This window comes from Pseudonaja textilis, chromosome 13 (assembly GCF_049901715.1).
Source record: "Pseudonaja textilis isolate UNSWEBS1 chromosome 13, rPseTex1.2, whole genome shotgun sequence".
Lineage (NCBI taxonomy): Eukaryota > Metazoa > Chordata > Lepidosauria > Squamata > Elapidae > Pseudonaja > Pseudonaja textilis.
Window position 1 is genome coordinate 11,339,312 of NC_142002.1, and position 25,309 is coordinate 11,364,620.

At 37.0% G+C, this 25,309-nt stretch overlaps 1 protein-coding gene across 1 annotated transcript in view; it reads left to right on the forward strand.

Moving 5' to 3' along the window:
- Positions 1-25,309, forward strand: part of ARNT2 (aryl hydrocarbon receptor nuclear translocator 2) — a 106,847-nt gene that overhangs the window by 68,064 nt on the left and 13,474 nt on the right. The window contains exons 10-16 of the mRNA XM_026709640.2: positions 673-807; positions 1,410-1,484; positions 9,880-10,031; positions 15,414-15,486; positions 16,311-16,434; positions 23,920-24,019; positions 24,818-24,956. Of these exons, the coding sequence (XP_026565425.2) occupies positions 673-807; positions 1,410-1,484; positions 9,880-10,031; positions 15,414-15,486; positions 16,311-16,434; positions 23,920-24,019; positions 24,818-24,956 (798 nt within the window). The remainder of the gene's footprint in view (positions 1-672; positions 808-1,409; positions 1,485-9,879; positions 10,032-15,413; positions 15,487-16,310; positions 16,435-23,919; positions 24,020-24,817; positions 24,957-25,309) is intronic.

Here is a 25,309-nt window from a genome sequence, read left to right on the forward strand (position 1 = left end):
GAAGTGCATCTGGCACTGTGGGACAGAGAGAGAAGGGTTCACACAAGAGCAATCTGGTCTAGTGCCCATTTTGTCACAATACCCTCTGTACTCGCATGGTTTTCTCAGTTGGCCAAGATCTCTCTCACTGCTGCCAAAAAGTTGGATTGCTCCTGAAAAACTCTGTATCGTAGGTACCACTTTCTAACTCACTGATTTATCCCAATGACTATATTCCTCAGCAGCAGTTTTCTGGGAAATTTTCATTCCTGTTTGCAGGTGCATTCAGGCAGTTTGGGGCCTGATTTTCAAGGGAATGATTAGCACCAAACGGAGTTCTTAGTATTTTAAATCTTTTGCTTCCGATGTTCTGGGTGTTTTGAGCATTTTTAAGAAGGTTATTTGGGAAACCCAGCCTGGCCTTTGTTTTAAATATTTAATTGTCCTGCATGCCAGACCTTCCTTTGTCCTATCTGATTGTTTAAATGATCGTCCCCATTTAAGATGGGAAGTTACAGGCTCAGATCCATAACCATTCGATCTTCTATTGAATGTTGCATCAAGTTATAAACTGTTATGCAGTTTTCTTTCACAAGCATCAATAAAATCCTTTCTTGTAAACTGTATTTTGATTATTCCCCCCACCCCCTGCCATTTTTATGAAATAAAGCATGTGTACATTATTTTTCTCAGGTGACCAGTTCGCCGGTGTGCATGGATATGAATGGAATGTCAGTCCCCACAGAATTCTTATCCAGGCATAGCTCCGATGGAATAATTACCTTTGTGGATCCAAGATGCATCAGTGTTATTGGCTATCAGCCCCAGGTCTGTTCATTCTTTTTGCCTAAGTTGCCAAATATTCAGAGTTTGCCTATGAATATTTCTAAAGAGGTCCAGAGTCAGAAATGGAGGGCTGGGTTCTCAAGAGGAAGGAGGAAAGGAAAGGAAAGGAAAGGAAAGGAAAGGAAAGGAAAGGAAAGGAAAGGAAAGGAAAGGAAAGGAAGAAGATTGTGCCTTAAATGTCTTAAATAACATTCCTTTTTCATTAACTCATGTATCTTCTATAAATATATATCTTATGTTGGTCTTATTGGCTTTTCTCCATACATAAAGTGCAAGTTTGAAATGTAAAGTGAAAAATTATGGCTGATTCAGTTGTATTATTGTGTGGTAGATACTTTGAGACTGGGAGCATCTGGAAATAATTATCCTTATCTCTGCTATTGTTTTGTAAGTCATGTCTTAAAATGTATTCATCTGAAAGATTTGCAAACAAATTGTTGCAGCCTTGCTTATTTTTTCTATTAATCAACATTTATTTCTATACATTTAGTGAATTAATTGTTAGTAAATTATTCCTCTGGCAATTTGTAACATTTTTTTTAAACTGGTATGTTTTTTTTCTCCTTCTCTGATTTGCTTACCAGGATCTTTTGGGGAAAGATATTTTAGAATTCTGCCATCCAGAAGATCAAAGTCATTTAAGAGAAAGTTTCCAGCAGGTAACATTTTCTTCATTCATACGGTCTCTTTGTATTCTTCATCCCAATGTGAAATCAGGTATAAGATAATAATAGCAGGCAAGTATGTAATATAGCATAAATAATTATTTGTAATGTGAAAGAAACTTAATTTAACTTTGTTAATCTTGAGTTCATTAGTAAACCCACATTTACTGCATCTAGTTCTGCCCACCACAGTATACAAAAGATGTTGAGACTTTGGAAAGAGTGCAGAGAAGAACGACAAGAATGATCAAGGAGCTGGAGGCTAAAAGATACAAAGAATGGTTACAGGAATTGGCTCTGTCTAGTCTAATAAAAAGAAGGACTAGGGGAGATGCGATAGCAGTATTACAATATTTGAGGGGCTCCTACAAATATGTCAAACTATTTTCCAAAGCACCAAAAGGCAAAACAAGGAACGATAGATGGAAACTAACCAAGGAGAGAAGCAACCTAGAACTAAGGAGAAATTTCCTAATGCTGTGAGCAATCATCCAATGGAATAGTTTGCCTTTAGAAGTTGCGGATGTTCCATCACTGGAGGCTTTTAAGAAGAGACTTGACAACCACTTGTCTGAAACAATAAAGGGTCTTCTACTCAAGCAGTGGGTTGGACTAGAAGACCTCCAAGGTCCCTTCCAACTCCATTATTCTATGTTCTATTTATGCGCTGTGTGTTCATGCTGAATCCTAGAACTATATGGAAGCATAAAATTATATTCTCCAATGCTCCTCTAAGCTGTTCATTGCAATCAGAAATTCTGTTACAAATCATAATTTGAATGCTATCAATAAGGTCTTCTGTTTGTTTTGCATGTTAGAACTTCAAGTTCAGGTCTTTTTTAGTTGTAAAAATGTGTTCAATCCACCATCCCTAATTCATCTCATTCACCTTTCATCTCATGTTTAACAAAACCAAAGCTATTAAATGCCTGTAACTCCTGCAGCCCAAGCCAGTGAATGCTATTCTGCCAATTTCAACTCTGTTAAGCTGTCATATCATGCATTTGGAAAATCTCAATTGATGATTTATAGATATTGGATTATTTTAAAACTTTCTTACAACTGGTAGTAATAAATGTCTAGTTCCCCCCCCAAAAAAAAATTTTACTTAGCAAATAATTCAAATCAAAGAGCTAAAGAGCACGTGTAATCAATTCTACACTGAGCTCCATCTTTTCAGAGGAGAAATTGGAATTTGTGTCATGGTAAGACAAATAGATTTTGATTTATCCAGCATGCCTTTTGACAAATTGCTTTGGCCGGTTACCAGGCCCACATTCCAGCTGCTTTTCTTGCCACATTTAGCTGCAGGGTAGATTGCTTTGGTCCTTGCTTGAAACTCAGCACTTCCTTGTTTTCCTACTGAAAGGCTGAATGTTAATGGGTTAGCTGTTTGGGATGTGCACAATTTCCTTGAGTTTCCTCCAGCTTATAGTTATTCCATTGTGAAATAAGAAGAACAAGATTTTGGGAGGGCGGAGCTGGTGTCGCGACGATACGGCACGCGATCTTGGAGGTCTGAGATCGTTGCCGATATTTTTGCTCCTGGACGGTCCTATCAGAACTAAACCATCCCGAAGAGATGGTGAAAGTGAAGAGCACATCCTGTTGATCCCAGGGATACTGCAAAGTCCCTGGTAGATCCAGGAGAAGCTCTTCTTGCCAATGGCAAAGAGGCAGCCATTAAAGCTGCTGAAGTTGGGACAGCTCCGAAACGGAAGAGAGCAGAAAGAGAGAGTGTGCCGGTTTGCTGAGAACTTTTTTTTTTTTTTTTAAGATCTGAAAGGACACCCTAAGGAAAAGAAAGAATCTGTAAAAGTTTTCAGAGAAGTGATTAAGCGGCGATTTTAAACAGGAATGTCAAAGTAATGTTTTGTTTTGTTTTTCTCATTGCTGGATTTTCTATATATGATCTTGTATTTTGAAACTGGACTTTTTTTTCATTTATATCTATTTTTTTCTTCTCCTTTTTGATTTTGTAATATTTTAGGCTAGAGGCTCCCTTTAGTTATTTCATTTTTTTAAAAAATATTTTCTTTTTTTATTATTATATCCTGCTCAGAAAAGGAGGGGGAAAGTGAGAGCAAAGAAACTTTGTAACACTGCCAACTAGAGGCTTGAAAATATTCTATTTCCCTGTGACCAGACAAAGCTGAGAAAGAAAGAACTGAGACTCTTTTTCAAGGACATTGCTATTTGATAAGATAGAGGGAAGAGCGTGGAAGATTATTATTGCAGGTGCTCTTCTGGGTTTCAATCAACAGCTGGAGTCTGGTGTTGAAATGTAGAGGGGGGAAAGGTGATAAGTTTTTGGAGAAGAGAGTTATAATAAGAGCCTTGGATAATCAAACAAAGTGCAGTGTGCCCTTTTTACTTTTCCTAAGTTGTGCTATCCCTCCTCACCAGCTTTATTGTATTTTTTTTATCTTTTTTTTTGTAATAACTATTTGAGTTTTTTGGCTTTGTTGGAGCTTGTCTTTGTTTTTCTTTCTTTCTTTTTTTTGGGGGGGGGAGTCCAATCTCTACGTTTGCTTTTTATTTTAAAGGGAAACCCTTAAAAGCCTTTTTTTTCCCCTTTCCTGGTATTTTTGTTTTTTCATCTACCTTTCTGGTTTATTTTTATGCAATTTTTTCTATTTGAGACCTCTCAATTGGATTAAGGTGTTGAAGAACCTAAAGAATTTTTCCTTTTCCTTTTTTTTCTTAAGTCTTTTTCTTTATCTAACTATTGATTGGATTAAGGTATACAAGAACCTGAAGAAATTTTGTCCTCCCTTTTTTTTCTTTTTTTAAAATTATTATTGGGCTTCTTTTTTTTACTATTTTTATTTTGAACTATAATTGGTTACCTCACAATTGGATTAAGGTTTAGAAGAACCTGAAGATTTTGAATTGCTTAAAATGAGTAGGAAATTTATAGCTCCTGGTTCTTCAACTTCTACTTCTTCCTCTCCACCATCTGGAGGACAACGTTCAATACAGACAATGTTAAAGCAAGAAAAAGAACAAGAAAAAGTGACTCTGCAGATGATTATGCAAGGAATTCAAAATATTCAAGCAAGATCAGAGAATATTGAAAAGAGAATAGAGAACATTGAACAAAGAACAGAGAACAGTGAACAGTGTACAAAGAACAGGGAAAACTGATGAAAAAGTGGAGAACATCCAACAAATGATGTTGAAGTACAATGAGAGATTCCAAAAAATTGAAGAAGAAGATGAACAAAGAGACAAGAAGATTGGAGATATTGATAATAGATTAATGGTAGTTGAACAAGATAAAAGTAGTATGTTGAGATGGGAGATGGATAGATCAGAATTCTATCTTAGATTCCAAAATGTAGAGGAAGAAAAAGGACAAAACCTAGCTGAGATAATGATAGAAATACTGGCTGAAGCTTTGGAAATAACTCAAGAGAAGATGATGGATGGAATAGATGAGGTTTATCGAGTTTTCACAAGATATGCAATGAGAAATAGCTTACCCAGAGAAGTTCACATTAGATTTACAAAGAAAGCCATTAAAATGCAAATATTGCAAGTGGCAAAAGAGAAAACATTGAAATACAAAGACAAGGAGATTGTGGTCTTGAAACAAATACCCAGAAGAGTGAGAGAGATGAGAAGAGAATACCAATTCCTGACTAAAATGCTACTTAAAAAAGAGGTGAATTATAGATGGCTGATTCCAGAAGGTTTAATGTTCACGTGGCAAGAACAGAGACATAGAATTGACTCAATTGAGAAAGCTGAATTATTTTATACAGAATTTTTTGGAAGGAAAGAGGAAGAGGCAGAAAAAGAGATCTCACTAATTGAATTCCAAGAGGACTGCCAAATGGCGACTGAAAAAGAAGAAGGCGCAATAGGTGGAAAGGTGGAAGCCAAAGAACGTGAACGTGAAGATCTACGAGAGCTGCTAAACTTAACTATAAAATATAACCATGGAAGAGAAAAAATTGATTACAATTAATATAAATGGACTTAACTCAGCCATTAAAAGAAGGAAAACCTTCCATAAATTAGAGAAATTAAAATTTGATATAATTTGTCTACAAGGAGTACATATTAAAAACAATATGAACAATTGTTGGTACAGCCAAAATTAGGGAAAATATTTACTTCCTTGACCCAATGTAAGAAAAGAGGAGTGGTTTTATATATTAAAGAGACCACCCCAGCAAACTTGATCTATACTGATGATGATGGAAGAATACTAATGGTGGAAATAATGGACAATAATATGAAAACACTCCTGATTGCAATTTATTCTCCGAATGACAAGAAGAATTCTACAAAAAATTACATACGAAAATAATTGAACTGGACTATGCTAATATAGTTATGATGGGAGATATTAATGGAATTGTAGACAATAAATTGGACTATACAGCACAGAAAACAATAAAGCAAAACAGAAAGACTTTCCCAAAATCCTTTTTTAAAATGGTTGATGAATTAAATTTAAAAGATACATGGAGAGAAAGAAATGCTAAAACTAAACAATACACCTTCTATTCAAATAGACACTTATCATGGTCCAGAATAGATATGATTGAATGTCAACAGAAATAATATCTAACATTCAAGAAATAAATATTGAAACAAATACTTGGACAGATCACAATCCAATGACAATTAAATGGAAAGGACAAAAAAGAAGATCTAGATGGATGTTAAATAATACTATTTTAAAGGAAAAAGACTTCACACAGTGGATGGAGAAAGAATTGGCTTTTTTCTTTAGAGAAAACAAAAAAGAAGATACATCAATTCAGAATGTATGGGATACAATGAAGGCATATGTTAGAGGCTTGATAATAGACTATACAAGGAAAAGAAATACCATGAAAAGATTAGCCTCTAAGGCCCTAGAAGATGAGCATAAAAGACTTGAAAAGGAGCTACAGAAAATGCCACAGAAAAAGGACATCAAGCTAAAAATGGGTATAATTAAACACAAAATGGGTCAAATAGAAAAAGAAGAATTAGCACAGAAAATTAGAGATGCTAAACAGAACTACTTTGAAGACGCAAACAAACCAGGTAGATGGTTAGCATACAAATTGAGAAAGGAGAAAGAATCAAGGAAAATATTGCAATTAATAGATGACCAAGGCCAAGTTTGCCATGGTAGCAAAGAGAAGAAGGAAATCATTCGAGACTTCTATGGGAAATTATATATGCAAGAGAATATTGATGAGCAAAGAGTTAAGCAGTACTTACAGAATGCTAATTTACCTCAGATACTTAAAGAGACTGAAAAAATGTTAGAAAGCAATATAACGATGATGGAGCTAACTGAAGCACTCAAGAAGCAAAATAATGGAAAGGCACCAGGTCTAGATGGACTTCTGGCAGAATTTTATAAAACATTACAAGAATCTTCCATTGCTAGAAGTTATGAGTTATGAATTATGTTAAAGAAGAAGATACCTAAATCATGGTCAGAAGCCTATATTACACATTCCAAAAGAGGAGGCCCACCCATTACAAATTAAGAACCATAGACCCATTTCTCTACTAAATGCAGATTATAAAATCTTTGCTTCAATATTGGCAGAAAGACTTAAAAAATATTTAAATAATTTTATCCATCCTGATCAAAATGGATTTCTGCAAAGAGACAAATTAAAGACAATATGAGAGTAATCTTGGACACCTTGGAATACTACGAGGCACATCCTGAAAAACAAATGGCTCTGATATTTTTAGATGCACAGAAGGCATTTGATAATGTGAATTGGCGATTCATGTTATTACTGTTGGAACAGATGGGTTTTGCTAGAAAGTTTATTCAAGCAATAGAAGCTATATACTATAAGCAAACGGCAAAGGTAATGATAGAGGGAGAACTGACAGACTCTATTAATATAAGAAAAGGAACAAGACAAGGGTGCCCACTATCACCTTTGTTGTTTGTGTTAACTTTGGAAGTGTTAAACAGAAATATTTGAGATGAAAAGAATATAAAAGGAATGAAAATCAAAAAGGAAGAATTTAAGCTGCAAGCATTTGCGGATGATCTGGTTTTCATTTTAGAAGACCCTTTAGAAACAGCATCAAAATTGATAGAAAAGTTAGAGACCTATGGAAAGGTGGCTGGTTTGAAAATAAATAAAGATAAGACAAAGATTTTGACAAAGAATATGCTATTAAGACAAAACAAAGAACTGGCAGATCTATTGAAAATTCAGGTCACGAATAAGATCAAGTACTTGGGGATATATTTGACAGTAAGACGTAGTACATTAAAAGAGAATAATTATATTAAACTTAAACAGCAGATAGCTCTAGATTTGGAGAAATGAGAAAACTTACAACTGTCACTAATAGGGAGAATTTCAACAATCAAGTTGAATATATTACCCAGAATTTTATATTTGTTTCAAACAATTCCAATTAGGCTTGGAAAAGACTACTTTGAAGATTTAAATAAAATTGTGTTGAAATATATATGGCAAGGTAAGAAAGCGAGAATAAAGTTAAAACTTTTGCAAGATGCTAGAATTAGAGGAGGATTTGGTTTGCCTAATTGGGAGTTGTACTACCAAGCTACAAATTTGATGTGGGTTAAGGATAACACTAAGAAATACTAGATTGTTGACATTAGAAGGACATGATTTGTTGTTGGGGTGGCATGCTTTTTTATGGTACAAAGGAACTAAAACACAGGGCTTAGAAGACATTATATACGGGAGTCTCTGTGGTTAAACTGGGAAAAGATTAAAAGACAATGTTATTTGAAAATTCCAGTTTGGTTATCGACTATTGAAGCATTCTCTTATCCTATAATATACAAAAAGGAACAAACAGTTAGATATGGTGAAATATTGAATGAAAAGGATGAACTTAAATCTATGCAAAAACTAGAGGAACAAGGTATAAAGATGAATTGGTTCTCATATGCGCAAATATATTCAAGGTATGATAAAGATTCTAAAACAGAAGGTTTCTATGATAAACTGACTGACTTAGATAAGATTTTGACAGGTACTGATGAAAAGGTGATTAAAAAATTGTATGGATATTTATTCGAAATTAAACTAGAAGAAGAAGTTAAAGAAACTATTGATTGCTTGGGGGAAGAATTTTGGATATGGGATTGATTTAGAGAAATGGCAAACATTGTGGTCTCAAAATTATAAAATGCCAATGTCAACAGCATATAAAGAAAATTTGTATAAGATGTTTTACAGGTGGCATTTTCCCCTGACAAGAATAGCAAGAATGTTCAAGAATAAATCTGAAAAATGTTGGAAATGTCATCAGACACGTGGCTCATATTACTATATGTGGTGGACTTGTGCAGATGTTAAAAAATACTGGACTAAAATCCACATGTGGTTGGAAAAAATGACAGAAAAACATATAGACTTGAAACCAGAGATATTTTTATTGGGAATTTTACCAGAAATATATAGTAAAGACTTGAAATATCTGATTGTAAATGTATTAACAGCAGCTAGGATTGTATTTGCTAAAAACTGGAAAAATGAGAAAATACCATCACAGGAGGAAATCATTAAGAAAATAATGGAATGTGCTGAAATGAGTAGATTGACATTTGAAATTAGAGAACAAGAGGATAAACAATTTTATAAAATTTGGGATCTTTTCTATCAATGGTTAGACAATAAAGTACAGTAATGAAATATGTAGACTTTTAGAAAATAATAAATATATAAAGATGTGTTCTTTTCTTATATCTACAAAATGATTTTAGGATAGATTTGGGATAACAATATGAACTGTTATAAAATAAACTTAGTAAATTATGGTTATCTTGTAAAACATGAATGAATAAAAGTATAGTCAAATGATTGATTAATAATGATACTAAGGTATTTAATTTTTGATTGACAATATGAGATTATATGTAATGTAATTGTAATTAAAGACTATGAAATGGAAGCACAAAACAATTTGTAAACCAACCGGCACTGTGCTGTACTGTGGGTGTACTGTATGTACACCTATGGAAGATAACTTTATGTTTTTATGTTTTGTTTGTTTATGTTTGTTTTTAAAAACCAATAAAATTTAAAAAAGAAAAACAAGATTCTGTAGTGACACAGCATATTTACAATATTTGCTGGCAAAAGAAGAGATTACACACTTGCTGTTCAAATAAATACTACTACAGGTAGTGCTTGACTTTAAGCCACAATTGACTTCAAAATTTCTTTATGTGACCTTCTTAAAAGTCACATATAAGGACAAAAGCAGCTCACCTCATCAGCTGAGGGTCTTCCTGTTTAAGCTTTTGAAGATGGTTTATTTTGCTGTTCTGTAAAACAGTTCTGTTCTGTATTTTGCTGTTCTGTAAAACTTCCCTTTGGACTGGAAGGTGATATCATTTTCCTTGATCTTTACAATGGTTCTGCAGGTGGTGAAGCTGAAGGGCCAGGTGCTCTCTGTGATGTATCGCTTTCGTACCAAGAACCGGGAATGGATGTTAATTAGGACTAGCAGCTTCACATTTCAGAACCCGTATTCGGATGAGATTGAGTATATCATCTGCACCAACACAAACGTCAAGTACGTCCTATAAACGCTAAAGGATGTCTTCCTTTCTCGAATGCAGTTTTATTTTAGAACTATGAAACTATGTGATCGGGCTTCGTTTTTTGGGAGGAAAATAAGGGGGAAAAAATTGTGCCTCTGCCTACCAGCATCCATTTGTATTCATCTGGCTAGTGTCCTGTCAGTGTGTGAGAGAGTTGAGGGCTTTTTGGAAACTGAAACAGTATTTGCTGTGTGAGCAAGAAGGAGACAGCAAGGAGCCTGCACGTGGCTTAGCTCAAGTGTTCTGTACTAAAGCTGCTTGGTGCTCTGAAACTGAAACTCCTCTGCTTGTGTTTTGCATTTGGAACAGGTTTTTTTTTTCAGATGGGGTGGGGGAGTAGAACTCCTTAGTATCAGAGCGTGTTAATAATAATATACAAAATACTAATGCTCTGATGGTCATTTCGAAAAATCCTTCCTTAGTGAGCACCTAGAAGAGCACCAAGAGGAACATATGTGTCATCTTTCAAGTTTGTAAGCTTTACGGTTCTGGAGATTTTGTGATGATGCGTGAGTGGTATTTCACTTTTATATTTATATTTATATTTTTATATTTTATATTTATATATATATATATATATATATATATATATATATATATATATATATATATATATATATATATATGAATTGTGTTTCCAGATTACCTTTCTCTCTCTCTCTCTCTCTCTCTCTCTCTCTCTCTCTCTCTCTGTGTGTGTGTCTGTGTGTGTCTGTGTTTTGAGCAACCTTGGGCCAGTCAGGATCAAACTGCTGGCAGTCAGCAGAATTAGCCTGCAATGCTGTATTCTAGTCACTGCGGCACCACTGCTCTTCAACAAATAAATAGGACCTTGTTTGAACTCTCAATTTTATTGGACAGCAATCTCGTGACCCACAAGGAACAGGATTTCCTTGGGGTTGCCCCTATACAATAAAAATTACTTCAAATGGAAATGACTAATCAAAGTCATATATTTCATCACTTTGAAGGTAGATGGCTAAGCCTTGTGGTTTTCTCTTCTCCATTTCTCCTATTGCTCATTCATTTCACTTTGTTTTTTCACCATGTTTGAGGACCTGCAGTTAGAACAACATGGACACTTTCCAAAATGCTGTTCTAATGTTTTGTTGATATGATTGGTAGATTATCTTGGAATTGACTTGGATCCAAAGAGAAACAAAAACCTGGATAATAAATAAATGTCTATTCTGCATGGTCAGATGGTAGAAGCAGGAGGATCTATAGCACATAAACAAACTTCTGTTCAGCCAGAAGTCTTTAGGCCAACCTAAAAATAAAAAAGTCATTATCTGGACCAATAAATTACTTATGTTGACACTGAGCAAGGAATTTTCCCTTTCAAGGTTGCACTTGAAAATAAATTGAATGTGTTATCCTTCTTTGGATTCTGTCATATTTATCCCCAGTTGACTTAGCAAAAGAAGGCATCCTTCCCTAATATGGGGGTAGGCTGCTATGGGCTAATGCATTACTGTTGCTCTTTTCTAAGGGAGCCATACATTGTGAGAGAGAGCCTTTTTAACTAGCTTTAAGAAAGTTGCAGTACACCTGTAGCATTTTAAATAACTGAAGGAGCTAGAGATACAGTTTGGGGGAGGGGGGTTAATAAAATTTTATTGAGTTTTAACAAAACAAATAAAACATTTTATTTGAGTACAGCATGGTTGCGGGTTATCACATTTCCATACAGACACAATTTCATATGCATATTCATCTTATGTATTCAACTTCATATCTTATTATTCTTTTTCCAACTTCTCACTATTTCTCCCTTTATTTCTCTTAATTTTCTTTTATGATTATCTCATTTTCTTCTTATTCAATTGTATATCTTTTACTTAAATTTTTATATCTTTTTATTCATTGTACTTTTGTGTGTCTTGTTTACAATTTCATATGTTCTTTTCCAACATTCTTAAGAAGCAAAATTCCCCCTATGATTGCCAATCAAAGTGCAACACCTTTAAATCTTATTGTTGTTATCATATGAATTCTCATTAAACATTGAATTCTAAAATTATAACATTCAAATCTCTAATATCTATTTTGTATCATGTAAATCTCATCATTCATACTCTGCTTGGTACTTCCCCTTGAAAATGTAAAAAGAAAAATTCTAAAAACATTAGCAAAAACAATATATATGTGTGTGTGTGTGTGTGTGTGTGTATACATAAACATTAGTAAACAAAATAGTTATTCAAAATCATTCTAGTACTGGTATGAACCTTGTAAATCTTTCACATTTCTTTTCAATATCTATCAATCTTTGAGAACAATTGAAATGTTTCCCTCCCTTCTTCATTATTACTTAACTGTTAATAAGCTTTCCATTGGATAGTTATACAGTTTTATCTTATAAATTATTTACTATTAATAAGCAAAATAATTATTCAAATTCATTCTAATAACTGGTACAAATTTCCTTATAAATCTTTCACACTTCTTTTCAATATTTTATCAATCTTTAGAAACAATTGCAATGTTTCCCTATCTTCTTTATTATTGCATTAATTATAAATAAACATACCATTACATAACAATACAGTTTTATTTCATAGATTATTTACTTATTTCAATTCTAACTCATTACAGTATTCTACTGTCACAACACTATCTTTTGTACCTTTGCAGAATCCTCACTTTTAACTTAATTTAACCATTGTCTCTGTGTTTTCTAGCTGAGTAAATACCTTTAATCCTAGTACGTTTCCCCTTCTTCTTTATTTCTTGTTTTTGTCCCTCATAAGTTCTTTCCCTTTCTATCTTTCCCCCCTTTTTGTCATCCCTTCTTTATACCCTTCTCTCTCTAATTTTCCCTTCTGTAGTTTTCTTTTCTGCTTCTCCTTGCTGTTATACTTCTTTTTCAGACTATTTTTCTTTTTGGCTGTTCCCTTTGATCTCAAACTTTTAACTCCTTTCCCCCTTATTACCACACTTTGCATTATTTGATCATTGAAAATGGTTTCTTCTTTGTCCCGCCCTTCTTCTTGCTCTTGAAGCTTTTCCTTTTCCTTTTCATAGTTCAGGATCTCCATTTCAAAAAATTCAAATACGAAACCAAAGGATCTTCCATCCCTTTCTGCATCTTCTTTCGGTTTTTTAAGACTCATCTTCAATTCTGCCAGGAGTGATGGCATTTTAAACACTTTTGAACAACCACCGGATTGACTTTAAGTAAAAACAGAAAAAGAAAAAAAAAGCCAATGGCAAAAACTTTTTTTTTAAATCACCAAATGATCCCTGACTGTTCCTTCTTGTTTCTTTCTTTTACTTTTCCTTTCCGTGGGTCACTGTATCTTTTAACAAGATTTCAGTTACAATGTATCCTCGGGAGTCTTTTCAAAGTTCCACTGTTAATCCTCTTTATTTTTCCAGGTGGCACTCCATTTTTCCATTATTCCAAGTCCCACCCTTTTGCCTCCACTCTTCTCCTATTTAAGGCTTTAAAATGACCAAATCTTTATTCTCCTTTTGACACTTAGATTTCAGCTTAAGGTTGCCTTTTAGTGTCAAAATAGATTAATATAAATTTCTTTCCATACCATTTGTAATTGTCAATATAAAGGTTAAAAAAGGGTTTTTAACCTCCTTTTCTCTCTCCTTCGTCACTTAAAGATCTTCTTTCAGAAGTATCCCTCTAGATACTTTTAGATTCAGGGTACCTTGTTTAGATGTTCTCTGTTGTTTAGCCCGGTCTGTCCTGCTTTCCTCTTTGTCTTCCTCCATTGGGTCAGAAATGCAGTGAATGTAGGATTTCAATGGCATTTGTGTGTATAACAAATTAATTTCCTGCATTGGCTGAAAGGTCAAAAGTTCCACTGAACTTCCTGTTTAGTCTTCAAGGCGTGATCCATCTCAACAGAATGAATGCTTGTGTGATCTCAGTCAGACCCATTGACTATATAATGTTGATACACATGTATGTGTATTCACTGATTGATTCATTAATTTAAAAAAAAAAAACCGATGAAGGAACAATTGGAACATTTTAAAAAGATTGTTCCATTAACTGGAAAGTGTATGTTGGCATCTTCCTAATATTATTTTTAAAATCCGCAATACCTGTGAACATGTAATAAGGAAGTTCTTCCCAAATAGCAATCGCATTTAAGACGTATATACCGCTTCACAGGGCTTTACAGCCCTATCTAAGTGGTTTGCAGAGTCAGCCTCTTGCCCCCAACAATCTGGGTCCTCATTTTACCCATCTCAAAAGGATAGAAGACTGAGCCAACCTTAAGCCAGTCAGAATCGAACTGCTGGCATTCGGCAGAGTTAGCCTGCAATGCTGCATTGTAACCACTGCACCACCATGGCTCTTCCTTCTTTCCTTCACCCACCTTCCTTCCTTCCTTCCTTCCTTCCTTCCTTCCTTCCTTCCTTCCTTCCTTCCTTCCTTCCTTCCTTCCTTCCTTCCTTCCTTCCCATTTAGCAATAGCAGTTAGACTTATATACCACTTCACGGTGCTTTACAGCCCTCTCTAAGCGGTTTATAGAGTTAGCCTCTTGCCCCCAGCAATCTGGATCCCCATTTTACCAACTTCAGAAGGATGGAAGGCTGAGTCAACCTTGAGCCGGTCAGGATTAAATTCCAGACTATGGGCAGAGTTAGCTTGCAATAATGCATTCTAACCGCTGCACCACCATGATCAAATAGTTGGATCATAATTCCATGGTAGGCATGATAACTCTGGCTGATAAAAGTTAGACAGTGCATTTCAGACTGGAGAGGGTCATTGTGGTACTTTCCTGTTTTGGAAGGCTGGAGAAGGCATTCATTCAAGAAGTTGACTTTGTGTTTGTGCAATTTTCAGCCTGATCTAGACATGTTGTGGAAAAGAGGGGGGAAAGCCAGACTATGCCATATTGATCTCCTTGGATATATGAATGATAAAATGTTTTTTTCAGAGTTGCCTTAGCCATCTGATTAACTAATCAATTATAAATTGAAACTCACAAAATTAATTGCCTGTGATTAGATACACATAAAGTATATAAGCTATTGCTGTGATTCTCTCAAAGCCCCTGATGCTGAATCCCTGCCCTGCATTTAAATGACTTACAGAGGCAGTTTGGATGGATTTCAACATCTCTTTACAGGATCGGATGTGTCCATTTTCTGTGAAGTGGCTACAGATGTGATCTCATAACTTTTTCTTTGAAGTTTTACTAATTGGATTGTGATCTGTAGGCTTTGTTTCCTCTGTTCGCCTTAAGCTTGATGAGGCTTTAGAATGACTTGGTTGGCATCTTGGGTTTTAGACTGGCAAATTGGCAGGACAACACAAGTCTTCCCCAAAACAATCTCAAAGGAATTTATTACCACTGGTCTTCTCATTTCCTTTCAGGCAGCTTCAGCAGCAACAAGCTGAGTTGGAAGTACACCAGAGAGATGGACTTTCCTCCTATGACTTAACTCAGGTGAGAGGTCCCTGCTGAACTGACCTTGGGTTCTTTAAAATAATCCATAGCTAAACCAAGCAATGTATCACCAGGAGATTTGTCAATAGCTTTAAAAGAAAGCCAGATTAATTAACTGAAGAGATGACTTTTTGTGATTTCACACACCTTCAGTATGATCTGGAGAAGTTCGTTAGCTTCTTTAATATTCATAGTGGCCCAGAATGCTGGACTAGATGACTCCTGATCCTTCTGTGCTTTTTCCCTGTTTTTGTGTCGGATGCCATCTTCTCCCAGGAAAGGGACAAAAACAAAGGCATATTCCCAGTTTTCCTGTGAAGTTCTACTTTGTTTTCACTCTGCATTTCTTGTGGGATTTAAGGTGCTGTATAAAAACACCACTGATCACAGCCTGTGTTTTTCTTCTCTTCCTCCTTCCGTCACTTATTTCCATCCCAAATTGTCAATAAGAGAACTCCTGCAGAATATCCTCTCAAAATTCTGCAGAATCTTTCTACCTAGAAGCACCTCAAGATGAGTGAATGTGAGAATGCTTCTGATATCTTGTGTTTGCCTTCTGCAACTGTTCACTTGGTGTCTCTCACACATGTGAATTGCAGGCCATTTTAACTGGATCCATACCATTCAAGCAACAGCTTCATTACTGTTGCAAACTACCAAGCCAGCATGCTTATGATCCAAGGGATAATAAGAGCAGTACAAAAATAAAACATGTCTATTGCAGAAAGCAAATTGGGGTACAAGGACTTGTTTCTAACTAAATTGGGTGGAAATTTAGCCATCAAAGAAATTGTGGTTTCCTCCTCTCTGCCTGTTGTAATTAGGTGCCAGTTCCGAGTATACAGTCTAATGTTCATGAGGGGGGGAAAGCAGTGGAAAAACCGGACACCATCTTCACCCAGGAAAGAGATCCAAGATTTGCGGAGATGTTTGCTGGCATAACTGCTTGTAAGTAAAATAAGTTCTCTAAGTTTCATCTTCAGTAGAAATTAAATTTATTGTTACTTTGGATTCTCAGCTGATATCCCATCAAGAGACACTAAAGCCCACGTTCTGTTTCAGTGGAAAACACATAACGGGGGGAAAGGAGACATTCAAAGCCAAGTTGAATTCTTCTAAGTCAACTCCTTGCCTGTGGATTTGGGAGACAATGGATTGCACTTGGAGAGTCTTAACACTCTCACAAAATGGCAATGTTAGAAGGTATCTCCTATTAGTATAAGCATTAGATTCTCCCATGCTGTGTAGATATCAAGCAATGAGTATTTTCAGTTTGGGGCGAATACTTCAGCATTTTCCCTTGTGACTTTTAAGGTCTACGAATGTTCTTTGCCATGTATTTCAAGGGCATCCGCTTGATTGTTTGGCATCAAGGGAGTCCATCTCATTGCCATTATTTGATTATAGAGCCCTGGTGACGCAGTGGTCAGAATGCAGGCTAATTCTGCTGACTGCCAGCAGTTCAATCCAGACCAGCTCAAGGTTGACTCAGCCTTCCATCCTTCTGAGGTCAGTAAAATGAAGACCCGGATTGTTGGAGGTAATATGCTGACTCTGTAAACCACTTAGAGAGAGCTGTAAAGCACTGTGAAGCAGTAAAGAAGTCTAAGTGCTATTTCTATTTATCCATACATTGCATGTTGGAGTCTTCTGCATGCGACAATTATATGTAACTTTCAGAAGAAACTCCTTGGGAACATTTCTTCATTAGTAACATGGTCAAAATAGCAATATTTTAGGATTCCTTTGTTGGAAGATATCAAGTCTTCTCCAATTAGGATAAATAAATTTTTTAAAAAGCCGTACTTAGCCCTTACAAAAAGGAGTAAATTTGCTCAGCAAACAACCCAATCTTCAGGATGGTTGTAAAGACATGCCTTTGAGGCTAAGTCTTACAGCTGAATTGGCTGCCTATTCTTTTATTTTCAACCTATTCTATTCTTAGCAGTGGATGTAAGAGTTGACTTCTCTCCAGTTCCCAATTCATTGCTACATATTTAATGGAAAAACCTTGATTTCTTTGTAGGGAAAGGGCTTGGATTCAAAACAGTCCTTTCAGTTGTATGTTTTTGCTATTTAAGGGAACAACAAAAAAAAATAGATACTTGCAACTCTAATAACTGTTGTCAGCTGATAGCTGGGCATGAGTAGAAAATCAATAAATCAACCTAGCTTTTTCCAGAGAAGGGACAGAAATCTTGTTGTTTTTTTCAGAAGTATTTTAGGATTATTTTTATTGTGATTTTTCCCTCTGTTTATTGTTCCTAACCCTCCCTGCTGCTGATGAAGTTTTAACATTTGTTATTAATTAATCACCATGTAAGGCGTTCTTAGCCAAGGCAGAAGCATCTCCCTGTTTGTAACAAAGGGTCACTGGGAGACAGCAGCACAGCTGGGTCTCCTTCTTTCGAGATGCAGTCGTCTTTCTTCCATCCATCATGGAAAATGCTTTTTTAACAGTTATTGCTCCCTGAAGTTGGTTATTTCCAGTGACAAGAATAGCCCTGGATCACTGGGTGAACTTCTAGGAACTTGCAAATTGAACGATCCCCCGCTTATTTATAATTTCACACCTCTTTATTTCTCTAAGCAAAATACAACGGATATTTATGTTATTTATGTATGCATTTATTTATTCTACTTCTATAACTACCAAAACTGAATCAACTCCCGAAAGCTGCAATCAATAAAACATAGTGCACATCATCAAAATAATAAAATTATTTTACTGTTAGAAGAAGAAGAAAATGAATTTCAATCCATACAGGGTAACATCCCTCAGTCATGATTTTTTTCCCCTGGAATAGCTTGATTTTCACTAATTTCCAGAAGAATTACACAAAGGTGTTATCTAAATGCAAGATAGAATAATCCAAAGTATAGGATCTGCTACTGAAATACAATTTCTGTCGATTGTTGTCCCTTCACCTTGGAGCCATGTGGACTACCCTAGATTTTGATGTATATTTGGTGGTTAGAGCCATGGTGATGCAGTGCTTAGAATGCAGTATTGCAGGCTAACTCAGACTGTCAGTTCAATCCTGACCGAGTCAAGGTTGACTCAGCCTTCCATCCTTCCGAGATAGGTAAAATGAGGAGCCAGATTGTTGGGGGCAACTATTCTGACTCTGTAAACTGCTTATAGAGGGCTGTAAAGCACTATGAAGTGGTATATAAGTAAGTGCTATTGCTGTTGCTCTTTGAGGTAGTCATTCCAGGTGGAGAAGATGGCTATCCTTATAACTCTCCTCAAAGTAACCTCCAATGGATCTCATTTGTCAGAGAAACAGAAGTGCTTAAGAAGATGGCCATGGCATTTAATCTCTCATTGTCTGTTTACCCTACCTGGATCATATGTCATCTAAGCAAGTCTCAACAGGTTAACAGGATAAGCAGCAATAAACATGAAACAAAATTAGGAAATTCAACAATAATCAACACTCAATCACTATGACTGGACACCAATAATGGTGAAATGACTTTTTGAAGGTCTTCTAAAAAACATGGATGGTGGAGCTTTATAAATCTCTGGAAGTAAAGAGTCCCATAGTGTGGGATACTACAAGGAATCTTTAAAAGGCTTTCCTGAAATGTTTTCACTAGGAACCAGATTTAGTTCTGTCAAAGGAAAAAATATATTTCTTCCATGTTATTTTTGAAGGTGAATTCCTACATTCTAGTTCAAAATTGATCCAGATCAGAGGTGGTATTCAACAGATTCTGACCAGTTTTGGACAACCGGTAGTGGAAATTTTGAGTAGTTCAGAGAACCAGCAAATGCCACCTCTGATTGGCCCCGCCCCCACCTCTTCTCTGCCTTCCATTGAGTCCCAGCTGATCGGCTGGGTCTCCTTTGGTTGCCCTGAACAGGAGAACGGAACTGGAAAACAGGTTAGTGGGGCTGGGAGGGAATGGGGATTTGCAATATCCTTCCCCTGCCATGCCCAACAAACCACACCCACAGAACAGGTTAAAAAATGTGAATCCCACCGCTGGTCCAGATAGTGCACAAATCAAAAAGCACTACTTTAATAAGGTTCTTTCAATCCAGTTCTGTGTCCTTGGAATCAAGGTGAAGATTGTAGTATGGCTACAAGGAAAAAATGAGGACATTAGAAGAAGTAGACCAATCTTTCTTTTCTATAGACTATTGCTTGGCAGAGAGAGGGTGAGAAAGAAAAGGAGGATATTAGAAAAAAAAATTGGGTGGCTCCTACCAGTATTGAGGTTAAGATGTGTTCACCATGTAACTCCCAAGAGACGATGCCAAGGGAATGCAACCTGTGTTTTTGATCAGGGCATCCTGGTCTGCCCAAATATGGGACAGAGCATACTGCTTTTACTTTCGCCTTTCAGCCCCAATCCAGAAGCCTTTGTAGGCAGTCGCTTTCGCAACAAACTTTTTAAATTTTAACTTCAACTGGGGGGAAGGGGGAATTCCTTGCACTTGCTTCAAGCCATAAAGGAACCATTTTTGACGTAGGATGCAGTTAAAAAAGGAATTGAGGCAAACTACTCATTACTTTTACGTATTTTGCATAATGTTGATTTTGGATTGACTTTTTCTGAGCCAGTGCATGTAAACAGCTGGAGCTTGCACAGAGAGACCTATCATGCTAGGGACATTTGCTTTGCAACCGTCAAGCACGTATCTTAGCAGGGGAGGGGAGGAATGAAAATATCCCTCATTGCTCCAACCATGTGTTTATAAGCAACAGATCCTGTAAAAATATCTCCCCCCAAAAAAAAAAAAAAAATACAGTGCAGGATGAAACTTTACTGCATCTCCTAAGTCAGATATAACTCACGTCTCCTTTATCCCTGGCCAAAAAAATAGAAACAAATATCTAAATATCAGAAAATCAGATGTGTTAGAAGGCTTTTTTTGCTTGGCAAACCTGGCTTCTTGGCTTTGGTGCTCTGAGCAGAGACATTCAAATGATGCTGTACAGTCTCTCTGTCTAATTTGTCACTGATTTCTCAACATTGTGGCAAGGTTTCCACATTTTTTAATTCAAACCCGAATCCAAACTTCATTTTCTGCCGTTGAGAATTTGCCATTAAGAAGTCCTCATGCACAATTTGAATTTTATCTTGGAGGGTGGGGAAAATTCTGGATAATAGATGAACGTTTGTTACTATTTTTATTCTGTTTTCTGCCTGGATATAATGACAGTGATCCCAGATGCTATTTGTTTCCAGATGAAGTTCCTCTTAGTGTCAAGAAACCTGGATCTACTGCAGCTGTCTTTTAAACTTGCTCCCTGCAATCATGTTGGATTGTAATTCTGAAAATGTTCAGCCTGCACAGCCATGCTTGCTAAGCATTATGGGAGTTATAGTGTGGCACGTTTCGAGGGTGCCCATTTAGTGAAATTGTCTATGTTGCTCAATAGTTGGAGGAATGATTAAACGATTAAATTAAACGATTAAAGGCCTGGAGACTAAAACATACAAAAACAGTTTCAGGAATTGGCTATGGCTAGTCTAGAGAAAGAAGGACTAGGGGAGACTTGATAGCAATGTATTAGAGGGGCTGCCACAAAGAAGAGGGGGTCAACTTATTTTCCAAACCACCAGAAGGCAAGAAAAAAAGTAATAGATAGAAGCTTATCAAGGAGAGAAGCAGCCTACAACTAAGGAGAAATTTCCTGACAGTGAGAACAATTAATTAACAGAACATCTTGCCTTCAAAAATTATGAGTGTTCCATCATTGGAGGCTTTTAAGAGGACAGTTGTCAGGACGTGCACCTCCATTCAAATCATAAGTCTCTAGCCACATCTCTCTGAGTAAAAAAGATTGATTTATTAGGAGTTGACATGTCGGCGTTTCCCGGTTGTAGCTGACTCTGACACATTATTCATTTCACCCTTGACCCTGGTCTTCCCCCCACCCCCTGGGTGTCTATTCTCCAATGAGACACATCCATAGCCAAGAGTCATCCATCATGCTCACCAGTAATAATCTTGCCTGCCAGAAGCTTCGGTTGCCAAAGCAATTATCTGAAGCATTTAAGGAATGCACTGCTTTCCCCCCTCTCTTTCTGCTGACCACTAAAAAGACCAAAGAAGTATTTTTTAGTTGACAGCAGTCACTTGTCTGAAATGGTATAGGGGCTCCTGCTTGAGCAGGGGGTTGGACTAGAAGACCTCCAATGTCCCTTCCAGCTCTATTTTGATTGAAGGTTGATTGAATTGCTAGGAAAAGTAGTCTTGCCAAATGTATTTCAAAAAATTAAAAGTTTGGCAATAGAGGGGCCCCTGGACTCCCAAAATGGGATGTAGATGTTTATTATTTTGGACTGAAATTTCACAAATTCATCTGATTTGGCTGCATTACACCAAAACCTTATGAGAATTGAATGCACAAGTGGTAAATCTCATATATTTTTCTTCCCCCTCCTTTTTTTCCCTTTTTTTCTGTAGTGTTTGTTCGCTGGGCATGTGTGCACTTAATTTGCAAAGGACATCCACAGCTAAAAAGATTGCTAACCATAATACATTTATGCCCTCTTGCTTTTTTTGCAAGAAAATGATATATGGTTCTTTCTGTGTACCCTTATTTTATCCACGCAATAGTCCTGTGAGGTTAGTCAGCACAAGAGGGAATGACTTACTTAGGATCACCAGCTCATTCTGGACAAGGGAAGACTGACATTTGACCTTCCTTAATCCTAATCTGTCATTCTACTGAACTGCCCCTTCTAATATAGCCAGTTTTGTTTAGCAAATGCTAAATCTGGCCAAGATTTTCAAAGCTTATCCCAAGAGCCAATTATAAATACACTGTCTTTAGATAGTAGTTTGCAACATCTTGGGTGGATTTGCAATGTGGTACAACTTTGTCATTGTTCTTCAAGCCATGGCTTAAGGCCAAAATAAATAAGGTTGAACACAGCTGAACTCTGCTTTCCTGGTCAGCAGCTTAATTTTTGAACCCACTATATTCATCATTTGCTCCCACAGAAGCCAGAAGAGAAGCAATGGGATGCCCTTGGTGAACTTTTCTTGTTAGATAATTCAGAAACTTGCTCTATTTCTGCCTGCATTTGAACCTTATTTCTAAAATCCTGATTTTGCAACTTGTGGTGAGAGGACAAGGCACAGTTGTAAGCGTAAGTGAAAAGTTTGCAATTCTGACGTCAGTGCTCTATTGATCAAGAAGAGGTTTTCCTCCTCATGTGATCCAGCCTAGGAAAGATCTAATGTGCTACAGACCCCATAATCTCCTTAATGGGAGTCTTGTGAGCAATAGAATAGAAGGACAGATTCAAAAGAAGTGAGCCATCCTTCCTCATGGGCTGAAGGAGCAACAGTCATCCATACTCATCACCTGTTTACTGAATTTATTTATTTAATGGCTTTGTAGAGAATTTTAAAACATTAAAATAACCATACAGTAAAGTTTGGTCAATATGATAAGCCACAAAAAATGAAACATGTACGATGCTTAGATATGAACATACATGAAATAACAACAGTAGAATCCAACAAGAAATACTTCAACCTAGTTGAATATGTGGAATGCATCTGTAGATTGTATATGGAGATTCTCAGTCATGAACTGAAGAAGCTTCTTGGATGAGAAGTGAAATGTCTTCAAAGAAAACCCAGAAAGTCCAGTTGCCTCTTGAAAAAGCACCTTTGGGAACCTGTAGAATGATTTGATGGCAACTGTCAACCCTGAAATGAACCTGGCTGAGGCCATCTTTGAGGCCTCATGGTTGCCACAAGGCAGAGGGGCAGAAAGGGCAGGGGGAAACTCGGCTTTGCCATCAAAATAAAAAGGGTTTTTTGTGGGAACCAAGGTCATTTCAACAGGTGGCTGAGAAGAGGAGGAGTGGAGTAACCAGGCAACCTGCCAGCACCATTATTGGACAATGTGACTGATGACCTGGGGGGAAGGGGGAACTTTCAGTTTTTAATTAGGTCAGAACTGTGGGAACTTTCAGAGCTGGTTTTCACCAGTTGTGCCAATATGATGTATCCAATAAATTGTTCTTCGAAGAATCTACCTGCCTCGGAATTCTGCTTTCAATGGGTGCCTTACTTGGAACGCTGACATTAAGCTGACTCTTACAGATGAGCAATTTCATTCAAATGCAACGTTGCACAGGAGGAATTTTGCCATCATTCCACAGACGTAGTTGGAAGACAAGAATGTAGCAGTTAGTTGGAAGGACACCTATCCACAAAATTCTTGGTGATGGTGAAAGGACAGTTTTGCCATTGTTGTGTTTTGTTATTAAAGATTAGAAGAGATTCAGAAGTATGAAACAGCAGTTGTGAGCTATAAATGGAATGAGGACTAGGTGCAGGATATGGTTACAAAACCAAGTTGGCAGCTACAATGGTACGACCGAAGCTAAACCTGGCTTGTATGATGGTTTGGCTTGTTTTGAGCCGTCTCTTTCTGTTGATTACACTTGCAGCAGATAAAAAGATGATGCCTTCAGCGTCCACAACAGGAAACCAGCAGATCTACTCTCAAGGGAGCCCGTTTCAACCAGGACATTCTGGGAAATCTTTCAGGTACTGTGACTTATGGCAGAATGAATAAAGGCAGAGAATCAACACTTGGCATACATTGAGCAAGCATTCATGAATAGGATCTTTTGACCTCAGTGTTATTGGGGGAAAATTGGAGCTCAGAAATAGCCAGATTCAATATACAGTTATATCAATAGAAGAGAATATTTGTAGCTCAAGCTTGAACTGTGAGGTCCTTGGTGCTCTCTGAGCTTGGTTGTTTTCTTGCAGACATTTCATTATCCAACTAAGTAACACCATCAGTGCATTAATATTGTTTACTTCTTGGTTGTATTAATCTTGTGCTTGGTTGTATTAATCTTGTCTCTGATTATCTGGGTATTCTAGCACTAGTTGGGTAATGAAATGTCTGCAAGAAAACAACCAAGCTCAAAAAGCACCAAGGACCTTACAATTTCCTCCTCCTCCTCCTCCTCCTCCTCCTCCTCCTCCTCCTCCTCCTCCTCCTCCTCCTCCTCCTCCTCCTCCTCCTCCTCCTCCTCCTCCCCTCCTCTTTTCTTCTTCTTCTTCTTCTTCTTCTTCTTCTTCTTCTTCTTCTTCTTCTTCTTCTTCTTCTTCTTCTTCTTCTTCTTCTTCCTCTTCCTCTTCCTCTTCCTCTTCCTCTTCCTCTTCTTCCTCCTCCTCCTCCTCCTCCTCCTCCTCCTCTCCAGAAACCCTACTTCTTTCTAGCATACAGCATCTCAAATACAGTTATATCTGGACTGGTCCATGTAGAATGAAGGACTAGAGGTCAAGCAATCTTCTATCTTCCAAATCCCTTTTTCATTTCCTTCATTGCAGCTCATCTGTGGTCCATGTGCCAGGTGTCAACGACATCCAGTCCTCTTCATCAACAGGCCAGAACCTATCACAGATTTCTCGGCAGTTAAATCAAAGCCAAGTTGCCTGGACAGGAAGTCGCCCTCCATTCTCTGGACAGGTATGGCAACTAATTTCAAAAGGCTGGTTTTTACATCTATTTGGGGAAAGAGCAATTGTGTGTTGTATTTTGGGCTCTTATCATTTGGTTCACAAGAGGCATATTTGTAGGTACAGTGATAAGGAGGCTTCCTCTCCAAAGGATGCTTTGGAATATTCTTGAGTGAGGACATAGTTTCTGTCTCCAACACCTGAAAGTAGCATCCCATCAGGTTTGTGTCTGCTGCAAATTTGAGAAGCATTTCCTCTAACAATGGAACAGAGTAGAGTAGGGTAGGGTAGAGTAAAGTAGAGTAGAGCTGGAAGGGACCTTGGAGGTATTCTAGTCCAGCCCCTTGCAGCTCAAGCAGGGGA